Source organism: Lissotriton vulgaris, chromosome 4_1 (genome assembly GCF_964263255.1).
Source record: "Lissotriton vulgaris chromosome 4_1, aLisVul1.2, whole genome shotgun sequence".
NCBI classification, from domain to species: domain Eukaryota; kingdom Metazoa; phylum Chordata; class Amphibia; order Caudata; family Salamandridae; genus Lissotriton; species Lissotriton vulgaris.
The window spans coordinates 1,061,612,496-1,061,635,683 of NC_141691.1; the positions used below are offsets into that span (position 1 = coordinate 1,061,612,496).

Genomic DNA, 23,188 nt, shown 5'->3' on the forward strand with positions numbered 1-23,188 from the left:
TGGGCAGGGTGATTGATGAAGTAATGTGGGCCTACTTTTGTGTGAGCACGAAGCACATATTGTTAAATGGTAGACACAGACTCATACACTTTAAGTACCTGAATAGAGTTTACTACACCCCGGAAAGACTCTGTAGATATGGACTGAGAGATGGGGCTGAATGTGATAGGTGTAGTGAACAGTGGGCTGACTTCATTCACTTAGCATGGCTATGTCCGAGGATTGCTAAATTTTGGAACCTAATATTCGAAGAAATGAGTCAAATTGTGGCGGTCCCCCTTACCCCAGAACCAGAGCTGGCGCTATTGGGATTCTCCAAATCATTACCTAAGGGAGCTCACAGTTTAGTAGATATGGGCCTTTCGTTAGCTAAACGCAGTGTGGCAATGTGCTGGCTCCGGGACCCGACCCCAACGATATCGCAGTGGTCGAGTGATATGCTGTACTGCAGTACACAAACTGAAAACTTCGTTGACCTGCTACCGCCATGGAGTCCACCTAAAAACCTTTGGGCTTGGTAAAAAAACCTACGCTGAGACAAGGGGGAGTGTAACCGCAACTGCAAACGCTTCAAGTTAAGCAATATATGTTCTGTACCAAATTGTATAGGTGGGGGTTCTTTCTTCACTTACTTTTATGATCTCAACGCTTGACGGAGAGTTTGCTCCGGGCAGTTACAATGGGGGGTGGGGGAATACGTTCTTACGTTCTAATGCCAAGTAACCAACTATGCCTGATATCTCCTGGTGATGTAACATATGCTATATATTCCATACATACAATTGTCACTGCTATACTACAGGATATAGTCTATTGTTTTGTATTATATGTAAAATTCAATAAAGTTATTTAAAAAAATTATGCTTTGTTAATGTGTGAGGTGTAGATCATGTTGCACCTTTGCTGATCTGATCTATGGGTATAATTCCCAAGAAAGCCATAGAAGCCCCTAGTTTGCGTGTGGAGTGCACTCTAGGGGGAATTGTAAGTGTTCTTTTTGCTTTTGCATAGCATATTTGGATACACTTGACTATCCACCTTGCAATGCCTGATTCCGATATAGGATTGCCTTTTTGTGGTGGAGCAAAAGCAACACAGTTGTTTTGTTTTGCAGAAAGGTTTCGTCCTTTCTATTTAGTAAAGAAATGCTCTTTTCACATCTAAAGTGTGTAACGCACGTTCTGCCACATAATCTGTTTGAGGGAAGAACACAGGCAACTCAGTATATTGGTTGATTTGAAAGGCAGAAATGACCTTTGGTAGGAATTTAGAGTTGGTTCGAAGAACCACCTTGTTTTGGTGTATTTGTAAGAATGGTTCTTCTATGGTTAGCGCCTGAAGCTCACCCACTCTCCTCAGAGATGTAATAGCTATGAGGAAAGCTACCTTCCAAGTAAGTAATTGTATTTCACATTTATGCAATGGCTCAAAGGGTGGCCCCATTAGCCTGGTGAGGACAATGTTGAGATTCCACACAGGAGCAGTTGGAATTCTTGGAGGAATGATTCTTTTAAGTTCTTCCATAAAAGCCCTAATGACATGCATTCTAAAAAGAGACAGATGCTGTCTGTTCTGTAGATATGCAACTCTTGCAGCAAGGTGTAAGCGTATGGAAGAGTACGCTAAATTGGAACACTGCAGATGTAAATAGCAAATGATGTTTTAAACTGAAGAATCCAGTGGATCTATCTGATTGTTGTTGCAGTATATTACAAACCGCTGCCACTTTGCTGCATAACATGCTATTGTGGTAGGACGTCTAGCCTCCGGGCCCATGATCTACAATCTGATTGTTTACTCCCGGAAGGTGTTCCACAAGGCGAAACATTTTGTGGCCCATCTCCAGATGGTCTGTGCTAGTTGTGACAGAATTGGAAAGAGTGAGTCCACCCCTGTTTTTGTATCTAGTACATTTTTGTCATGTTGTCTGTATGATCAGGGCAGCTTTGCCTACTAGATGATCGCTTTGAGCGCTAGAGAAGTCGTTAGCAGCTCTAGATGACTTATGTGAAGCTGCTTTTGCTGCCGGCTCCACATGCCCTGAATTGTACGTGTCTGGAGATTAGTTCCCCAACCAGTGAGCACTATCAGTGGAACCAGGTCTATGAAGGGCCTCCCTTTAGAAAGGTTTTGTGTATTCCACAACTGCAGAGAGCGATGGGTGCGGCCATCCATCAACACTAGATCTGTTAACAGACCCTGAGCATGGTTTCACTGACGTGCTAAGCACTCCTGAAGGGGACGCATGTGAAGTCTTGCGTAAGGAACTATTAGTATGCACGATGCCATCATCCCTAGTAACTGCATGAACACTCGAGATGGCAATGAGAGTTGAGGCTGAATCTGGCAGAGTAGAGCCTGCATGTTGTGGATTCTAGTTGGATTGGGGTAAGCCAAAGCTTTTTGTGCATCTATTGTGGCTCCCAGATATGTCTGTGTGTTGGATGGCTGTAGATGGAACTTGGACAGATTTACTGTGAATCCAAGATTGTGGAGCAACTGCACTGTTTTGTGAGTGTGACGGAGACAGATTTTTTATGAGCTGGCTTTTATGAGCCAGTCGTCCAGATATGGGATGACGTGAATGTGTTGTCTTCGAAGATAAGCTGTGACTATTGCCAAGCACTTGGAGAAAACTCTGGGTGCGGTAGTTACTCTGAATGGGAGAACCCTGAACTGGTGGCCTGCTACCAGAAACTTGAGGTATTTGCTGTGAGCAGGATGTATTGGGATATGAAAATAAGCGTCCTTTAAGTCCAGGGTGGACAGAAAGTCACCGTGTTGAAGGAGCGAGAGTGACCATGTGAAAGTGGTTCAACTGAATGTTTGGATATAGTTCTCGGAGGTCTAGTATAGGCATGAGAGAGCCATCCTTTTTGGGAATTAAGAAGTACAGGGAGTATACCCCAGCCCCTTGATGTTTTAATGGTACTGATTCTATTGCTCCTCTCTCCAACAGAGAAAGAACTTCTGTTTTTTAGAACGGTAAGATGTTCCTGTGACTTTGTGTTTTATCTTGGAAGAATGTTTGGAGGAGTGTCTGTAAGTTCCAGGCAGTAACCATATTGGATCATTTCTAAAACCCATTTGTCTGAGGTGATGATGTTCCAGACAGGGAGAAATTGAGAGAGAAGTCCCCCTACAGGAGTGGAAAGATCAGGGGTAGCGGAAGGAAGTCACTGTTTGTTATTTGCGGGGGAACGTGTGGTGTTGCCTCGGCCTCTTCCCTTACCATTATTTCCTCTAACATCTCCTCTAAAATAGCCTCTTGATGAGGGTGATTGGTTGTTGCCCTTGTAAGAGGAGGAGGGATTTTCTGTGGTAATATTTTTGGAGCCACCCCTGTAAAAGGGGCGCAAAAAGAAACCCCTACACGCAGTTAACTGTAAAGCCCCCATGGACTTTGCGACCTCAGTGTTCTTCTTCATTTTTTCCAATAAGGTGTCCACTGCTGGACGAACCTGGAATTCCTTATCGAAAGGTTGATTGAGAATGGAGGCATAGACTTCAGATTTGAAGCCTGAAATTCTCAAACATGCATGTCTACGTGGCAGTACGAAGGTGTTTACTGTGGGCGCTGCTGTGTCTGCTGCATCTAATGTGTACTTGATGGAGGTATAGGTGATATGTCCGACCTCCTGCATAAGATCATTTGCCTTAGATTTGTGCTCATCAGGCAGAAATGGATTACGTTTTTCTAGCTCATCGTCATGAGTCATATCGTATCTGGCTAGCAAAGCCTGAGCATTAGCAAAGTGCCAGTGATTAGCTGCTTGTGAGGCTACCCTTTTGCCAGAGGCATTAATTAACTTGGACTCCTTATCAAGAGGAGGGGCCTCACCAGGGGGCTGTGAGCTAGCTCTCTTGAGAGCATTCGACACCACAAGAGAGTCTAGGGGCAGCAGACCCGTTATGTATGCTGGGTCAGTAGGTGCTGGCTTATATTCCTCGACCCTGGGCGTGATGATTCTTGCCCTTACAGGATCTTTAAAAACCTCATCTGCGTGCTTCTTCATCCCCTTAAGCATTGGTAGTGTATGTGTAGTTTTACGAGTGCCGCTTAGAGTCTCAGACAAGAAGTTCTCCTCTGAAGCCTCCTTATGTAGCTCCATCCTAAGGTAATGAGCAACCCTATTAAGAAGCTCAATGTAGACTATATTGTTGTCAGTTTCTGATGGCCTGGACGTGTATAAGTTAGGGTCAGTATCTGTGTGCGGATCAGTATCATAATCCTCCCATGGGTCAACATCTTGTGGCCTATCCTGATCTGAATCCCCATCCCCTTCATCCTGTGGGTTAGGTGATAGTGGTGGAGGTGAATTAGTGGGTGTGATGAGTAACTGAGGATTAGAAGGGGAAGGAGGTGGCACTTAAGCTGGTGAAGGGTTTGTACCCACATTCCTTTTCTTCAGGGGCCTGTGATGCTCCTGCTGCTGGGCCAGTACCCTTTTTTTAGGCAATTTAGCATGAATATGTCCAGTATCTGGGTAAATAACCAGTTCTTTTAGTTTCGGATCCGAAGGTGTAACATCGAACCGAGGCTCTTTTGTCTTAGTCTTTTTGTCTTAACTTGCATTTTTCTGCATCAAAAATTTTGGCTCCGAACTCCTCGGTACCGAAGCTTCCGGCTTCGATAAAGAAGGAACATGGACCAGGACGTGCTTGGATTTTGGAGCAGAGGATTTCGGCTCGGCGCATGCATGTGGCTGGCTCGAGCTAAAGCCGGAAGGCTTTTCTTTGTGTTTCGGCGCCGGGCCATAGGCGGGGTGCTTGAAACCTTTTCTCGGTCCCGACCTTGGCCCGCAGTCAGAGCAAGGACCGGAGCCTTTGTTGTTTTTGGTTGTTGGGGCAAGGGGGGGTTTCTGTACTCACAGTGAGCTGGCAGGGTGTAACTTGCTCATCTTCTTTAATGTTGGAGTGGCCTCGGACACGGAGACATGTTCCTCTTCCTCGGCTCCTTGAAGGTGTATTTCTTCTCAGTCAGAATCTTCGCCAAAGATGTACGGTACGGAGTCACCTTGGTTATGCATCTTGTGACGTTGAGCGCGACGTTCACGAAGGGTCTTCTTTGATCGAAACGATCAGCACGTGTTGCAGTCTCTCTCGTAATGTTCCTGGGACAAACAGAGATTGCCCACTTCGTGCAGGTTGATGCACGGAAACTTGGCACGACAACCGGGACAGAGCTTGAATGAAGTCCGTTCCATCGACAGCCCGGCGCGGGTAGGCCCAATGGCACTCCACGAGTTTCCCTATTGAAGATCCTTAAGTGGAAACTGTGAGAAAGTGCCCTCCTTCTTGCATGGTATGCCCCCACTTTTTGCTGAATTGCTGATGTTCTTTCACTGAGTGTGTCCTGGGATCCTGCTAATCAGTGACCCAGGACCTATGTTCCTTCCCTAAAACTGCATGGAAGCCTTATCCCAATTTGCATTTCTGGACACGTCAGCCCCAGGTAAATGGTACCACAGGTACGCAGGGTACTGTCAAGTAAAGGAAAGCTTTATTCAGCTGCTATATAAAACAGTCATAAAAGCACATAAAATTAAACACACAACATTATTTACACAATATAAATAGTACAATTGATTTAAAATGTAATAGAAAGCAAAACTTTGTACATTCTGATGTATTCCAATAAAATACTTTTCCTTAAATAAAGTGCAGCTTTTAAGAACTGGGCTACCCTCCATGCTATGTGCTTATTCGCTATTAGTTGGAATAACACCATGGCTTGTCGACACTGTCTAAGCCCAAGTTGCCTTAAAAAGGGTAAAATCCAAACTTTCCTTTACTCTGAATAAAATTTACAAAATAGGACTAGATGCATGGTGGTTTGATCAGAAATATTATTGCAAGGGCACGGAATTAAAATGCGGGACCAATCATTCATATTGGGGAATGTCAACAATCTGTGTATATTACCCAATCTTAACCTTGTAAGAAGGAATCTATCAAAACTTCCTGGAACACATGATAAATAGGGCTCCATCCCAATAGAAGTACGTAGCAATGGGTGTGGTCTCAGTTATTTTTGCTACAGATTCTCGGTTAAATCTTTTAGCTTGTAGGAGCTGGATGCCCTCTTTCTTAACCTCTTAAGTGCTGCGCCTATACCAGCGGCCGACGGCACCACTACCTCGGGAGTGCTGCCGTCGGCAGTTGGACGTTCCAGCTGCACCTGCGCAATGGAACGTTCAGCACTGGAGCTGGACGTTCCAAAGCAGCTAATGTGTTAAGAGCCTTTCTGCAAATCTCCATAATTAATGATGGGGTTAAAAAGTATTCAGGATGAACAACAGTTACTTACCTGTAATCTGTGGTTCTCCAGTATTGGTGTCTTTCATAGATTCACATGCCTGAATCATTCCCCGTCGTCGGAGTGGGAGTCCCACGGTACATAAAAAAGCAATAATATGCCTATAGAAACACCAAAACCTTGGTAATAACAAACCAGGAAGTAAAGTAGCCCCAAGCTACAGTGTAAAAAACTTCCACACTCATGACTATCCTACTCATTTTGTATAGACCAAGCTACAGCCAATCAGGCGACAGCACCCACCAGAATGTTCTCCCCAGAGGCTCAGGCTCTCAGATTTTCTCGCACAGGAGTGAAACCAACATAATTGCCTGAGGGAGCCTCTGAGGGGAGGTGGGCGGGTGCATGTGAATCTATAAAAGACACCAATACTGGAGAACCACAGTTTACAGGTAAGTAAGGAATATGCTACTTACCAGTATGCATCTGTTCTTGGCATGTAGGGATGCTGACATTCATATCTGTGCATAAATCGCCGCCTAGTGTTGGGTCCAGATGATTGCACATTGTTGTCCTGGAAGAGTCTTCGAAGTATCACGAGATAGGTGGCTCCTCCCTCGGACTACAGTGCGCATGGGCATCCTCTCCATCCTCAGATTGTTTTTCGCCATTATGGCAGGGAAGGAGTATGATACAGTAAGTGATGTCCATGCTAAGAATAATTCTGAGTGCTACAGCTGCAACAGGCACCGGGGAGGAAGGAGGGCGATATGAATGTCAGCAACCCTACATGCCAAGAACAGATGCATACTGGTAAGTAGCATATTCCGTTCGAGGCATGTGGGCTGCTGAATTCATATCTGTGCATAGAATGTATAGCAGTCTCCCTCTTAGCGGTGGTTGCCCGTGCCAGCTGCAGCAGCCTGAAAAAGAGTTTTGAGTACAGCCTGTCCTACCGCAGCTTGCTGTTTGGAGTGTACATCTACGCAGTAGTGTTTGGTAAATGTATGTATGGTAGTCCATGTGGCTACTCTACATATGTCCTCTAGAGGAATGTTTCCCAGGAAAGCCATGGATGCCCCTAACTTGCGTGTGGAATGCGTTCTTGGGGGAACGGTTAATGTGCGTTTAGCTTTTTGATAACAAATTCGGATGCACTTAACAATCCATCTGGCTATACCTGATTTAGAAATGGGGTTGCCTTTGTGCTGTGGTGAAAAGGCAACAAACAGTTGTTTAGTTTTTCTGAAAGGTTTTGTCCTGTCTATATAGTACAGGAGAGCTCTTTTAACGTCCAGGGTATGTAGAGCTCTTTCTGCCACTGAATCTGGATTTGGGAAGAACACTGGCAGTTCAATAGTCTGATTGATGTGAAACTGGGAAACCACTTTTGGCATAAATGTAGGGTTTGTACGTAGCACTACCCTATTTGCATGGATTTGTATGAATGGCTCCTGAATAGTTAGGGCTTGCAGCTCACAAACTCTCCTAAGTGAGGTAATCGCCACTAAGAAAGCCACTATCCACGTTAGGAATTGTATCTCACACGAGTGTAGGGGTTCAAAAGGTGGTCCCATCAGTCTGGTTAGAACCACGTTCAGGTTCCAGACAGGTGAAGGTGGGTGTCTTGGAGGAATCACTCGTTTGAGCCCCTCCATAAAAGCTTTAATAGCAGGTACTCTGAAGGTTTGAATGGTGTTGCCTGTTCTGAAGATAAGCTGCCACCACAGCTAAATGTATAAGTATGGAATTGTAGGCTAGATTGCATCTATGTAAATGTAACAGGTAACATATGATGTTTTGAGTAGACGCATCTAGCGGATTTATGTCATTATTGGTAAAATAGATGTAGTAAATCCCGGCGACTCTTGCGGACAGCAACCTTAGAAAACCTGGAGGACCTGCCTGCCTTGACCCTCTACAAGGCTGGGACTCCCATGAGCAGAGGCTCTGCTCCAACAGCAACACCCCTGGTGCCAGCCAGGAATCGTGAATCCAGCCCACTCTGCACCCACCCAGCCCGTGTCCGAGTCATCCAAGACCATGAGGACGTCCCCCGGCGACTGGGACCCGAAGTCCAGTGCCCAAAAACCCTCCTTGACACGCACGACGGCTCAAAAGCACCCTGCACCCATCCACCCGAGTGCCGCTGGAAGTGCAACTACTACCCTACTCTACTTTCCTACTTGCCCTGAGTAAGTGACCAGGAGCTCAGCTCCCACAGCTGCGTGGCCTGTTTGCTTGCAGCCACCAACCGAAGGCCCCCTACCCTTCATTGGATTGCATTGGGCCTACTCTCTCTGCACCGGCTGCCCCTGAGGATGTGACTACTGTCCCCTTCCGACCCTGGGAGACCCCTGAGTCTATGCCCAGAACCAGCCGAATAACGAATTTCGAATTACTCACCTGTGGTCAGTAGAGAAGCCAGTACTGTAGCTTTCAGCTCGTACTGAATTACAAAAGTGATTATACCTGTACTTACCAGTAACCTGAATTTTCTTCCATAGGAAACTATTGACTGTTTTTCTGTGCAATTTCTTCTAAGTGTCTATTTTTGAAAACTACAAATATTCCTTAAAAATCGTACCAACTACTAAAACGTAATTACTTACGCGTGGCTCCGCGGGCGAAGATGGTGGACGCAGCCTTTTAGAGCTCCCACCAGCCCGACATCCATCCGTCGATTTATCCTGGCACCCGGACCCGATCTGCAGCTCACACCCGGGGCGATTGTAACGGACAGCGGGGGGTATCATCCGGTGCAGAGTGTGGCGCTCCCGGGCCCTCCGAGGCGGTGATAGCGGCAGAAGCGGCCTGGAGCCCGGGCCTCAATTTTGGCGCTTCCCGGACGGGAGATCTTCGCGCGGGCCGGCCGTGCCAACATTTACTCCTGGCCCAGTGCCCCTGATCGGCGGCCCCTACTGAGACTGTGACGGGCCGTGCAGCGGGGACGTCTGGAGAGCGCTGCGGCCTACACGGGGACCGAGAGACTGGGACCTCGAGTTTGGAGGCTCCCGGCTACGAGTGGTGGCGTCCTGTGGCCGCCTGGGCGGCGAAGTTGAGGGACCAGCAGTGCTGTGACCCCTGGGGCGCGACCCTGCCCAATGAACCAGGCATAGCGCTGCCGCGCTTCCTTGGACCACGGGCCGGTGGCCGGCCTGAAGTTCCGGCGGGTGTAGCACCCGAGCCCTGGGAGGCCCTGCAACGGTGCCAGTGGTGACGACGAGAGGGAAGTGAGTAATTACTGGGGCTCCGACTGTGTGTGTGGACGAAGGGGCAGGGGGACCGAGGCCCGCAACTGCAGTGCCCGAGGGCTACCCAGTGCGATTGGACTGTGCGGTGAAGGGGCCCCCTGCAGTCCAGGGCCGGCAGCCGGTCGCTGAGTGGCCTGGAGTGGAGCCACGAGGCCCCCCTGTGGAGCAGCGTCCAGACCAGGGGTCTTACAGCGAAGGGACAGGTTCCGACCGAGACCACGCTGTGCACCTTAGACTGGAGGGCGGAACTGTATAAGGACCCGGGGTGCCCCTCAGCAAAAGAAGACAACAGTGTGGGGGAGTTGTGTACCCGGGGGCAGGAGAGACTTTCGCGTGGTGTAACCTTGGTCACTATCGGTGGTGCGGGGTGTCTAAGCTGCAGCAACTTGCTAACGATCTGAAGACAACAGCCTCCCGGTGCGCCTCAGACATGCCAGGGGCGGAGGTGGCAGCGGGCCCGCCAAACAGGGGCCCATTGATAAATTCACCGGGCCGAGTGGGGAGCCCGGAGCATCTGGAGACGGTAAGGGGACGGGGCCGGACAATGCAGCGCTCATGAGAGCGATTACTCAATCCAGGGACATGCTGGACGCCAAAATAGGAGCGGTTGGGGCAGATGTGACCCTGCTGCGTCAGGACCTGCGCAATGCGGTGACACGTATCACAGAGGCAGAATCCAGAATATCGGTTGTGGAGGACGACGTGGGGGCCCTAAAGCAGAAAATGGCGGCGAAGGAAAACATCCAAAAAGGCCTTGCGCTCCGAGTGGAGGATGCCGAAGGGCGGGCTCGCAGGAATAACCTTCGCTTTGTGGGTTTTCCCGAAGGATGTGAGAAAGGGAATATGGAACGCTTCTTGTCCCAGTGGCTGGAGAGCAGGCTCCCTCCGGATGTTCTATCGCTCTGTTTCGTGATAGAGCGCGCACATAGAGCCCTGACGCAGAAGCCACCTGTGGGGGAGCGGCCCAGGCCGGTGATAGCTAAAATTCTGAATTTCCATGATAGAGACACTATTTTACGAGAGGCAAGGGCAAAGGACTTTCTTCTATTTGAGAGTCAGAAGATCATGATCTTTCCGGACTATACCAGAATAGTGCAACAACAACGACACTCATTTATAGCTGCCAAGGCGAAATTACGAGGTCTGAAGATCCAATACTCCCTACTTTATCCGGCCCGCCTACGGGTAGTATTCCAGTCACGGACCCACTTCTTTGATACCCCGGAGGAGGTCTTTAAATGGACGGATGAGACAGTGAGGGTTAGGCCGCATGCCCAGCCGGGCCTGGACCGGGGTCAGTAGAGGGGCCCATCGCAGGAGCAGGGTGACCAGAGTGTCCGGGGCAAGAGGAACAGGAGATCTAGATCGCGGAAGCGCTCCTCTTTTCGCAGTGGAAAACAGGACGGCGCGCCTACTGACTCTGACCACTCCGGAAAGGATCATTGAGGGACTTCAGGGGGGCGAGTTTGTCTGCGGATGTCACAGCTCCCGCTGGGAGGAGTTGCATAGCTGTGCCTTGCTGAGCTGACAATTGAAAACTGAGTATATGGCCACTGCTCGCTTTATATACTTGTGATTGTGTGGGGGGGTGGGGTTCGGGGTGCTTTAATGCAGGGGCTACTTGCCTCCTACACGAGTGGAAGTTGGCGGGGGGGGGGTGTTTTGGTTGAGTGGGTAGTTGGGATCCATTGGTATGGTTGGCCTTGGGCGCTCTGTTTTGGGCCCGAGGTTGCCCATACCGCGACAGATACTTCAGAGTTCTATGAGGTATAGGGGTGGGTGGCAGGGGAAAGGGGACAGGGAGTGGAGGGGAATGTTCTGGGGGGGTTGTAGAGGGGGGGGGTCAGGGGTGGTTGGTGGGGGGTGCACGTGATTTCTAATGCCTTGCTACTGACTGTGCTGTGCGCCTGGGTCTGGTGCTGGGTGCTTTTGTGTTGTGTCCCATTGGATCATGGCTGATGCATCAATTCCGGGGCTCCCCAGGGAGTCCATGCGCATACTGAGTTGGAATGTTAGAGGGATGCTAGATAAAATCAAGAGGGGGGGCGATCTTGCGGTGGGGGAAGAGGGAAGCAGCAGATGTCTTACTGCTACAAGAGACGCACATGATGGGGACTAAAGTGCTTAGCCTGCAGAGATTTGGTTACCAACAGGTTTTCCATGCTGGGTTTTCCAGGGGCTCCAGGGGGGTCGCCATCTTGGTCCATCGCAGGTTGGCTTACATTCATGAGAGACAGTGGATTGACCCGCAGGGCCGGTACATCTTTGTAAAAGGAATGGTGAGTACGGAATCCGTTGTGTTTGGGAGTATATCTGCCCCTCCCCCGTTACAGTGGTCCCTGGCTGAGAGGTTGTTTGCGGTGTGGGCGGAAATCCCGGAGTCCCTAGCAGTGCTGGGAGGAGATTGGAATGATGTGATGGATGTGCATATGGACCGTCGGAGACCGCGCGAGACGCTGACTGCTGCTGCCCCTACCCGGCTGAGTGCGATGGTGGAAGGGTTAGGCTGGGTGGATGTTTGGCGACACATGCATGCTAAGGCCCAGGAGTATACCTATGTTTCTGCTGTGCATGGTTCCTTCTCGCGACTGGACTATGTTTTTGTGCCATGTGCGTTACTGAATAGAGTGCGGGAGGCAGGTATCTTGCCTAGGGGGTTGTCTGACCATTCCCCGGTGGCCGTAGAGGTTGAATTGCATAGGAAGAGACAACCGTTCCAATGGAGGATGTCTTTGTGGCACCTTCAGCAAGCTGAATATGTACAGCACATGCGGGGTGCGATTGCCCACTACTGGCAGGAAAACCTTGTAGCGGACATAGATGTGACGGTGGTCTGGGAAGCCATGAAGCCCACTTTGAGGGAAATCGACATAGCGTGGTGCGCGGCAGCCCGTTGCCAACGTCGGGAGGCCATAGTTGCAGCAGCAGCCCGTGTGGAAGTTCTGGAGCGGCGGTGTCAGAGAGAGGGAGATGATGTGGTGGTGCGGCTGCTCCTGCAGGCGCAACAGTCCTATGCGTCTGTGTTGATTGATGAGGCCAGACAGGCGTGGCTGGCCACGCTGAGTAGAGTATATCAGTGGGGAGACAAGTCCTGTCCTATGCTCCATAGGTTATGTCAACGTGCCCTGCAGCCACTTACCCTGCCTGGACTCACGGATGGGGACGGTGTCACTATAACAGACCCGGTTGAACTGGCAGCTAGTTTTGCCCGATATTATGCGGGGCAATACGCGCCACAGGATTGCCTTCCGGCCGATGCGGTCGATAAATTAATTGCCGACCTGCCCCCAAAGGCAGTCTCCGATGAGACACGTGCAGCATTAGACCTCCCTCTTACGGCGGAGGAGGAGCTGGGGGACGCGCTGGGGCAGCTCAACACAGGGAAGGCACCCGGGCCGAGCGGCTTCCCGTGTGAATTCTATAAAAAATTCCAACTCCAATTGGGGTCCCATTACAGGACTGCGCTGGAGGCAGCGCGGAAGCTGGGTCGGCTGCCAGCTGACTGTCGCCATGCTGAGGTGGTGGTTTTTCAGAAGCCGGGTAGGCCCCCTGACCGACATGACTCGTATCGCCCTATATCTTTGCTTAATATCGAAGCTAAACTGCTGGCTAAGGCGTTGGCGAACCGTCTTCTCCCCTACGTAGCCGATCTGGTCCACCCGGATCAGGCTGGCTTAATGCCGCGTAGGGCGACGCGGCACAATATTAGACGGGCACAGACGGCTGTGGACGCAATGGGGGCCACCGGGAAGCGGGCAGCCCTACTGTTGGCGGATATAGATAGGGCATTTGATTGTGTGAGTTGGACCTACCCGTTTGCGCTCCTGCCTCATCTTAATCTAGGCCCGGTGTTTATCTCTTATATCAAACTGCTATATACCGACATTACGGCGTCCGTGCGTGTCTCCGGAGCGGTCTCAGAGAGGTTTCCAATCGGTCGGGGGACCAGTTAGGGGTGCCAGCTGTCCCCATACTTATTTGCACTGGCCATGGAGCCCCTGGCCTCTTGGGTACGCATCGACGCACAGCTACGGGGCGTTGTGTGGGATGGGGGACTCACTGACAGGATCACACTCTATGCGGACGACGTCCTCTTCTTCCTCACGGATTTAAATAGATCGGGCCCCGAGTATTGGAATCATGTGCATATTTGGCGAGGTATCGGGCCTCTGTCTTAATCCGCACAAGTCCACCCTATGGGTGCTGGGTGACAGGGCAGGTGCGGGCTCTTGGGCGTCGGCCTTGCAGGTGGCGGCCGGGGGCATGATGTATCTTGGTGTGTTCCTGTCCGAGTCCGGGGCGATCTCATGGGAGCGCAACGTGATACCGGTATGGGAGAAGGTCCAGACGGATATTAAAACATGATCCTGGATGCCTCTTACCATATATGGTAGGTCTGTGATCTTTAAAATGGTTGCACTTCCACGCCTTTTATATCAGCTGCAGAACCATCCGCACCAGATCGCACCTCAGTGGTTCCGGCAGGTCAATTCTGTCCTAGGCCGCTTCTTGTGGGCTGGGGGTGCCGCCAGGGTGGCGCTGCGTACATGTTTCCTGTCCACATATTGTGGTGGTCTTGCTACGTCAGACTTACTGTCATATTATCAGGCCTCCCATTTGTTAGTACTGAATGAATGGTGGTACGGAGATGGGGGAGACCTGGCATACGCTCTAGAGCGCTCGCTGATGGGGGACAATACGCTGCACACAATCTTATACTCGGCCAGACTGCGGAGGCAGCTGCCATGTGCCACACAAGTGGTCTTTGCGATTTGGCGACAAGCACTGCGTCGCATGGGCTGGTGGGGAAAACTGACGGCAGACACCCCGTTGTGGAACAACGGGCGGCTCCCCGCACTGGCCTCGCTAGCAGGGTTTGGCGGATGGGATTCTATCGGGATCTCTTCGCTCGGAAACGTTATGACCGGTGTAACTCTCAAGTCATCCCAGGAGCTTAGGAACAAATTCCATATGCCCAAGACCCAATTTTTCAGGTTCCTGCAGTTTCAACACGCGCTCGCATCTAGTCTAGTTGGTTTGGAGTCGCTGCCGGAATTCAGCCCCGTGGAAGCGAAAGTTTTCATGGGAGACCTCGGGGATAAGAAGGTATCCCGTATCTACCAAACACTAGTCACTGACTGTTCCTCTTCCCTACTTCCATTAAAGGAAACCTGGGAAAAGGATGTCGGACCCCTGGATGAGGATGATTGGAGGGGGGCCTTGGAGTCCCCGCGTGGGACCACTATCGCGGTACGACTCCGATTAATCCAATTTAAATATTTGCATAGGGCTTACTATACACGGGAGCGGCTGTGGAAGGCGGGCCTGATTGTGTCCCCGGAGTGCTTGCGATGTGGAGCTGAGATGGGTACTCTGTTGCATACTGTATGGTCTTGTGCTGGCCTGACTAGGTTCTGGAATGGTGTATGGAGCTGTCTGTCGGAGGTACTGGGATGGGATCTCCCCCGCACCCATCGTTTGGGCCTTCTCCATGTGCTGGAGGGCGTGGGAGGGAATATCTACAAACGTCACCTTTTGTTACTGGGTCTGGTTGTGGCCAAGCGGGACTTGGCACGAGCATGGAAGAATGAGCGAGCCCCCCCCACTGAGCGCATGGAAGGCTGGACTGGACTATTTTATGGGGCTAGAGCGCCCAGTGTTTGAGGCCAGAGTATGCCCCCGAAAACATTACAAAATTTGGAAAAGGTGGGCCGACTATAGGGGGTTAACTCTAGAGCCTCCAGCAGAACCTGATGATGGTCCGGATCTAGACGATGGACTTCAGGCCTAGGGAGGCGCATGGTGCCTGGCATGATACAGTTACTGGAGGCTTACTGTGATCATGTGCACTGGGTTAGGGAGGGATAAGGGGTGGGTAGAGGGGTTGTTGGGTGGCTGTGGGAGGTGGGGGGAGATAGGGGGGTCGTTCTTTTTTTTTATTGATTGGGTTTACAAGATATTGAGACATATGTTGATATTTGGCAGTGATCTCCTGACTGTGGAGAGCATAACGCAGGAAGTATTGAAGGAGAACTTGCAGGTGGACTTGTCGTCGCCTCATTTTGAGGAGATCTGAAAAGTTGTTGTCCACTTCTGGGAGATACTCCGCTAACAGGTGAATTTTGTATCAGAGAGGCCACTTTCAGATGTTCTGGGCTAGATGAGAGAGCTGAGAGGGCCTGGTGCCAGACTGCTTTTGCAGACAATACATGGCAGTCATGTTGTCTGTTTTTATTAGGACAACCTTGACAATTGGGTCGGAGAAGGCAGGCTTTCAGCACTAGAAGAAATGCATGCATCTCCAGTGGATTGATATAGAGAGGTCATTGGCTGGGTGTCCCACATCCTTGTACAGTCAAATCTTGTGAATGCGCTCCCGATATGTGAGGGAGGTGTCCGTTGTTATGGCTATCTGCAGAACTGGGTGTAGGAAAAGCCATTCTTTTAGGAGATTGTTTCTGTTCCATTATTGCAGAGAGTGGCAAACTTGATGGCAGACCAACTCTAGATCTTACTACTGACCTGCTGAGTCCACTGGTGCGCTAAACACTCTTGCAATGGAAGCATGTTGAGTCCGGCATGGGGTACTAGGACTATGCACTAAGCAGTCATACATAGGAGACGCATAACTGTCCTCACCGTTACCTGCTGATGAGGCTGGAACTGGGGAATGACGGCTTGAAGGATTGAAACTGGTCAGCATTGGGGTAAGCTATTCCCCGTTGTGAGTCAAGGATGGCTCCCACTGCATAGACAGTAAAACCCAGTTGATGAAGTAGGTTTATGGTGGCCCGAGTGTGTTGGAAGCACTTCTGACAGGTTGCCTTTTAATGAATCCATTTTCTAAATATGGCAGAAACGTGTATGTTTTGTTTGCGCAGGTGACCAGCTACTACTGCAAGATATTTGGTGAAAATCGTAGGTGCACTTGAAACCCCAAAGAGGAGCACTTTGAATTAAAAGTGCTGTCCGTTCATTACGAACCTGAGGTATCAGCAAATGGTCAGGTGAATAAGCATGGCCCCCAGCGACTAGAGACCCTTACGGGTGATTGTTCGCACTTTACAAATGTGGATTATAATTATTCAGGAGGACACCAGAGTTTATGCCTCTAAATATGGTGTCAGCCGCATCGATGGCACAGCGCATTGTGGTGTCTGAAGGATTAAGTTACATACCTTGTAAGTATCTATTCTTAGTATGTAGTGCTGTAGATTCACCTGCTGTGCAAAAGTATGGCATCTGGTATTGGGATCAGATTATTACAAGTTGTTTTTGTTTGAAGAAGTTTCTTCGAGTCACAAGGTTATGAGACTCCTCCTTTTGGTGATAGTGCGTATTAGGCATCAACTCCATTGCCAGATTGTTTTGGGGCATGTGGGTGAGAATGGTTTTGTAGTATGTATCAGTAATGTGATGTCCAAGCGAGTAAAGTAACTTAAAGTCTGTAAACTACAACCTACAAAGAGTTACAGGGAGGACAGAGAGCACGTGATTCTACAGACCTACACACAACGAACAGATGCTTACAGGATAAGTAACATAATCCGTTCGAGGCATGTGTGCTGTAGATGCGTATGCTGTACATGGACTGTAAAGCAGTCCTCCTCCATAAGCAGTGGCTAACCTGTAGGGATTGCAGTTGTTTGAAATAGTCTACATAGAACCGCTTGGCCCACATTAGCATGCTGATGGGCTAGCACATTTATACAGTAATGTTTTATAAATGTGTGCAGTGTAAACCATGTAGCTGCTTTTCATATGTCAGTCATAAGGATTATGTTACTTACTCTTTAAGCAGCCCTGCCTATCAGGTCATGGTAGATAGTAGTAACATCTGGTGGAAAGGGTTTAGTGGGATATAGAAATGGGTCTGTATCTGCATTGTAGGGAGTCCCACGGGTCAATATGCGGTGGGATTCAAAACTCACCTCCCTCTTCTCTCCGTCGCCCCATGAAGGACTGAATGGAATTTTCTGGAGAGTGCGGTGAGGGTTAAAAAAGTGAAGGTGGTGGTGACTGCGTGTGGTGCTCAGGTGTTGGTGGTGGGCTGATGTGAACAGAGCTTGAGACTTTGTCTGCCCTCTTTCTCTACTTTGGTGGTATTGAGACTTTCAATGCTTCTTCTATCGATAATTGTCTCCGGTGGCTGTGCACCGGAATGAGGAGGTCCCGTAATGATTCGGCCAGTGTCCAGGTGTATCAAAATATGCTTTTGTTCAGAGTCTAACCTCTGTTGCAGCCATTAAAGCACTGGTTCCAGAAGTTCGGAATCTTGTGCCTGTTTGACAAATGTAAATGATTTCGGCTCAGACATCGAAATTGATGCTGTGCTGGTATTTTCAGTGCCTAGAGTTTCAGGCCTGATAGTGGAATTATCAGCACTGAGATGGAGCAGTGTTTGGATGCATAAGGTCGGCTCAACTCCGACCAAAGAGGAATTAGTTTGGGAGCATGTAGCCTGTGCTGTTTTTTTGGGGACAGAACAAAGGCCGGAGATGTCCGATACAGCCGGTTGGTACCGACCATGGCCCGTAGGCAGTGGTTACCCAAGAACAGTCTTTTGCCGGTCTGGGGTAGGTAGGTGAACCTTTGTGATGGTCTGCTGGGGTCGGGGTGAAGGTGGAGAGTACACAATACTCACGGGTTGACCTGGAGTGAGATCCTGCATGTCAAGATATTGTAGGAGAAGGTGCCCTCACGGGTTGACCTGGAGTGAGATCCTGCATTGTCCAGATATGGTAGGAGAAGGTGCCCTCATCAGTGGCCCACGCTTGGACCTATGCATCTTCTATAAGGACTTCGCGGCTGAAGAGGTCTGGTGTAGCTTTGATGCTGCAGCAGAAAATCTTGAGGATTCGAGCTTGACAGTCATGCAGCGTCTTTGTTGACTGAAAGGATTTGTAGGCCTCACAGGTAGCCTCCTGGTATTCAGGGGAAAGGCACGCGTTACATATCTGGTGGAGATTGTTGCATGGGAACTTGGCATGGAAACGTGGACATATTCGGAAAGGCATCCGTTTCACCACCAAGTAGACTTGGAGTGGAGGGAACATAGAAGCAATAAGATAAGTCAGAAGGGCGAAGGACTATGGTGGTTGCAATAGACTGGAGTTGCCCCAACGAAGTCGACATCGATAAACTAACTAGAGAGACTGGGGACAGACTAGGGAGACTGGGGACAGACTAGGGAGACTGAGAACAGCAGAGACCAAAAACAATACAGACAGTAGCGTTTGGAAAGAAGAAACAAAGATGGTGTTGAACCAGAGCAGAGGAACACATTTAGAACCCACATGAGGAAGAAAACAATCTAACAATGGAGTCGATGGCTATGCGCATTACCAGCAAGAGGAGGAGTCACTACCTCATGATTCGAAATACTTTCTTCGAAGAAAAACTACTTGCACACATCCAAGCTCAACACTAGATGGCAATATTATGCTAAGCATGTGTATCTTCAGACACACACCTCAAACGAATACATTACACTAATTTAATTTTAGCTCCCAATAGGTACTAGCTTTTTTTATTGTTCTTTTAAAATAATCGTGTTTTGCAGAATGGCTATAGAATCCAACACGCAGATGGGCAAGTTTAGAATTTAGATGAGAAATCCATGATGGCGAACTTGGTTATATTTTCAGCCAAAAAGTTTTCATAACAGTATTTATATATTCACTAAATGCACAAAGAGACATACTTACTTTTGTCAACCATGGCTGCTGGTTCCTCACTAGTAAACTGAGTAACTGCATGCTTCATTCCTGTAATTACAATTAAATTCAGATTAGAATAAAGCATACTAAAAAAAAATTGAACAATAAAACATGTACTCACTTTTTTTCCTTCGTTCCTGGTGAAATTCTTCTAGTTTTGCCTGTTAAATTAATTAATGTTTTGTTACTATATGGGACAGTAAAAAGACATTTGTTTTAGAAACCTACAATTAACACTGAAAAACAAAACTGGGATAGAGCAGTAAAAGGGAGGTGTCAGAGTTGATAGCCCATTACTTAAGCACTTAATTATCGTAATGCATAAAATATTGCAGAGGAACCATATGTAAAGCATATAGTAAAGTAATATGTAAAGCATATAGTAAGTTGGGAAAGTGAATCTTTCCCAACTTAGAAAACACCTTAATTCAATTTTCCATGAAAATGCATTCAATTGAGATTTTGTACAAATAATGATAAACCTGTGTTTTCTTCAATTCTTTCTCAATAGTTTTCTTTTCCACCTTCAACTGTTTCATGTCGGAACTGTGTTTTGCTGCAGCATCTGAAAATAAAATTGTATGTTAATAAGATTATATCGGTTTCTTTTTTTAAGACTGATGTATGCACAGTTTAATGTTGCACCCTATTCAGATATTTGTTTTGCTTTAAAAAAAGATGTATGAAAAATTGAATGTGGTGCAGTGTCAAAAGTTCTCCGCATCCAACTTATTTTGAAAAGTGATCACAGTGCAGCACTAGTAAGCTAGTAAGAATTGTTCCATGCTTTTTATGCCAATAATGTTCCAAGTTGCCAATACATAAATACATAAAAACAAACCAGATGCCGCAGTGATGACATATATAAAGCATCATCATGCATACACACACATGGTTAATGTGAGGAAATGGGGTGTATTATATGGTGTAGGTGTGCGACCCCACCATCTAATACACAAACCAGCCTCTTTAGCCCTTTTAGACCTGGTAGGTTTTGTCAGCTCAACCCTGGGTAGCTGTGGCACTCATCAGCAGGATTTACACTGTTGTGTAGTTCCTATATTACCTATTCAGGATCTGCGCGTTTCGGATAACAAACTGTGGGTTTGGTGGCAGACTGATTCTGTGCACCCCCACCAAATACGTTAGCCTGTCTGTATTAGCTAGCTCACAATTCCACTAGAATCTCCTCTTATCGGGGAGAGAATAGTCTCTGGCAACCTCAGAACATGACAACCCTGATCCTCCAGGACGGTGCAAACAATATACTACTTTTCGCTCAGTCACTCGTGCTCACTTAGTTTATCTCAGAGATACACAGAATAAACATACTGGGCGTTTCCATGAGAATTAATTGAACAGTTGGTATTCTAGCAGAGAATAGATGAGCTGCAACAACCATTAGACAGTAGCAGAGATATAGGATTGGCAATACTACAAAAGTGAAGGGATGGTAAAGTTCTACCATCTTGCAGTAATCATGAATATATACAAGTACATAGAATACATGACAATAAGTGTGTCTTCCTACTATGCCTCCCCGAACAAGATGTACCTAAATGTACCTAGTATCTGTGTAGGTGTTATGCCAAGAATCCCTCTAAGGTATAGTCAACCCCCATTACCTGAGAATTAGAGAATGTGGAACCCCGTCCTGGTCTCCAGTTGGACACCCCGCGAGAGATGTTCGACCACTGCTAGCTGGAGCATGTGCATGCAGGAACCTCAGCGTCTCTGGTCAGTGTGTCAGCTGGGAAGTCACAAATCTCCTCTGTCTCTCTAAGCAAGACATGATGTGTATATACCCACAGATCTCCCATGGGGTCCTACCTTGATGTGTTACTGTGTCGGCCTAAAGGATGACATCTGCCCTGAACTTTATACAGAGATATTATACAGGAGATGTTAGTCCTGCTGTTAATCCTGCTGTGCTTCCAAGAGCCTCATGCATAATGTATAAGATTCGACTAGGGAAAAACCTGCGTTCTGAATGCAGTGTTGTATCTAGGTAAAAGGTCAGTGCCTAAGAACCGTTATGTATGTAAAGTAGGGAAGAATATAGGTAAAGGGTTGTGATGTTACCTGCGCCTATATAAGGTACCTATTTGGAACTTCTGCTGCCCTTGCTGTCGCTGCATAGTTTTGCCCTGAGCATACTGCGGACCTCTCCAGACCCCTGATTGCTTCCACGGACCCGCCCGCCTGTCTCCCGCTGCCCGACTGCTCTGATTCTAGCTAGAGCGGGGCCGCCGAGAGGAGATCGGCGAGGGGCGAACTACATCGCCCCAGAAGCCCTTGCTGGGGTCCGTGTCACCGGGGAGCGCCAGGCGGCGCATTAAAACCGCATCAGACCCGTCTCGCGGGACACGAGCGGGACGCCGGGCGAAGCCCGGGCCGAGGGCGGGCCCGTTTTAGCCCGTTCTAGACTGTTCCAGGCTGGGCTGGGCTACCCCCCGTGGTTCTTCTATCAAGCTTCACACATCTCGACGAACCAGGTACTTTTATTCAGTCAACTGTTGTTGCCGCCAGTACACATAACGTAACTCTCTAGGAAGAGTCCTAGACCCATCCATCATGACCCGGGAGACAAGAAGCAAGACAGCCATGACCAACGCTCTACCCACTGGTCCTATTGACCATTTCATTACACGGACTAACGAAGTCATCAACCAAAGCATATCCCTCCTAGAGCGAAGGGTGTCACAAGACCTCGCTATCGCCAGAAGGTCGTCACTGGGCCCCTTAGCCATAGCCCAATCTCCGCTCAAATTGTCCTCAAATATACCAGTGCTAATACATTCACCAGTATTAATAGAATCATTGCAACTACAGCCAAATGTTCTAGCAGAAATCCATTCAATTCCGAAATCTATTGATCTTTCTGTCTCGAATCTCTCACTAGATTAAGACGCCCTAGGCAATCTAGAAAACACACCTGACCTCCAGCTATTACAGTCTCAGGAACCTAGTACAGGCTCTCAGCAAACGGGGGTAAAGAAGGGAGCTGTCCCTAAGCAGAAAAAAGATAAGCAGAAAAAAGATAAGAAAAAAGACAATTCAAGAAACACCAAAGCTGCCTCAACTAATAAAGAAAGAACTAATTTTCAAACTACGCAGGATTCTTCAAATGTTCCGCCCACTCAATCTATTAATTTAACAGAGCAACCTGTTAATTTAATTTTTCCACCTACAGTTAACGCGGGGAGCCCTGCAGTTTATGTAGTACAAACTACCCAGCTTCTGGCAAGCTTCAGGGACATCCTAAAACACCATCTCCAACCCCTAGAACGCAGCATAATGGCGATTGAATAACAACTTGCAAAACTGACCCAAAAACCATCTAGCCATCATAGCATGGTTCAACCGAACATAGGGGCTAGTAAGAGAATCCCCACAAGCTCCAGCGCTCAAGGCGGTCAAAAAGTCTGTGAACCCAAACCTTCCAAGACGACAATACCTCAAATCACACAATCAAATGCCAAGAAGCCTCTTACCCCTGCTCCCCCAACCCCAACTTCTGGAAGCGGGATAACAGATGTGACCTCAACAACCATCCTTACCCAGTCAGCACCCCCACAATCAGTCCCAACTCAGCCTACTTCTGATAAGGGTCCCATCCAGCAACAATCCCAGAGACCAATTCCACCTTTAATTCCCCGGTACCCCACGTTAAATACACCAGGTGACGGGAAAAGGGGGTTTAAGTCCAGACGCCCGATCCACCTTCCATGAGAAGCGTCCCCCTTTACCGTCATTCTCACGGGGGTTCTGGAACTCCTGGAAACTACAAAGGAACCATTTTGGTCCCTTCAAAATAAGGTTCTACAGTGGCTTAACATTAACAGGCCAACACAATCTGCATATACCAGCAGAATATCCACTGTACGTAGAGTTTCGTGGATAGGCTCAGAACCTAAGAGTATACAGGGAGATTGTATTATAGTCAACTGTGAAGA

General features: G+C 48.5%; 1 protein-coding gene across 4 annotated transcripts in view; it reads right to left on the bottom strand.

Annotated features, from left to right (window-relative positions):
* ICE1 (interactor of little elongation complex ELL subunit 1) overlaps positions 1–23,188 on the bottom strand; it is an 868,698-nt gene that overhangs the window by 618,568 nt on the left and 226,942 nt on the right. For all 4 annotated transcript variants that reach the window (XM_086965290.1, XM_086965289.1, XM_086965288.1 and 1 more), the window contains 3 exons: positions 19,715–19,797; positions 19,354–19,393; positions 19,221–19,280 (listed from right to left, as the gene is read on the bottom strand). In XM_086965290.1, coding sequence (XP_086821416.1) covers positions 19,221–19,280; positions 19,354–19,393; positions 19,715–19,797 — 183 coding nt within the window. The remainder of the gene's footprint in view (positions 1–19,220; positions 19,281–19,353; positions 19,394–19,714; positions 19,798–23,188) is intronic.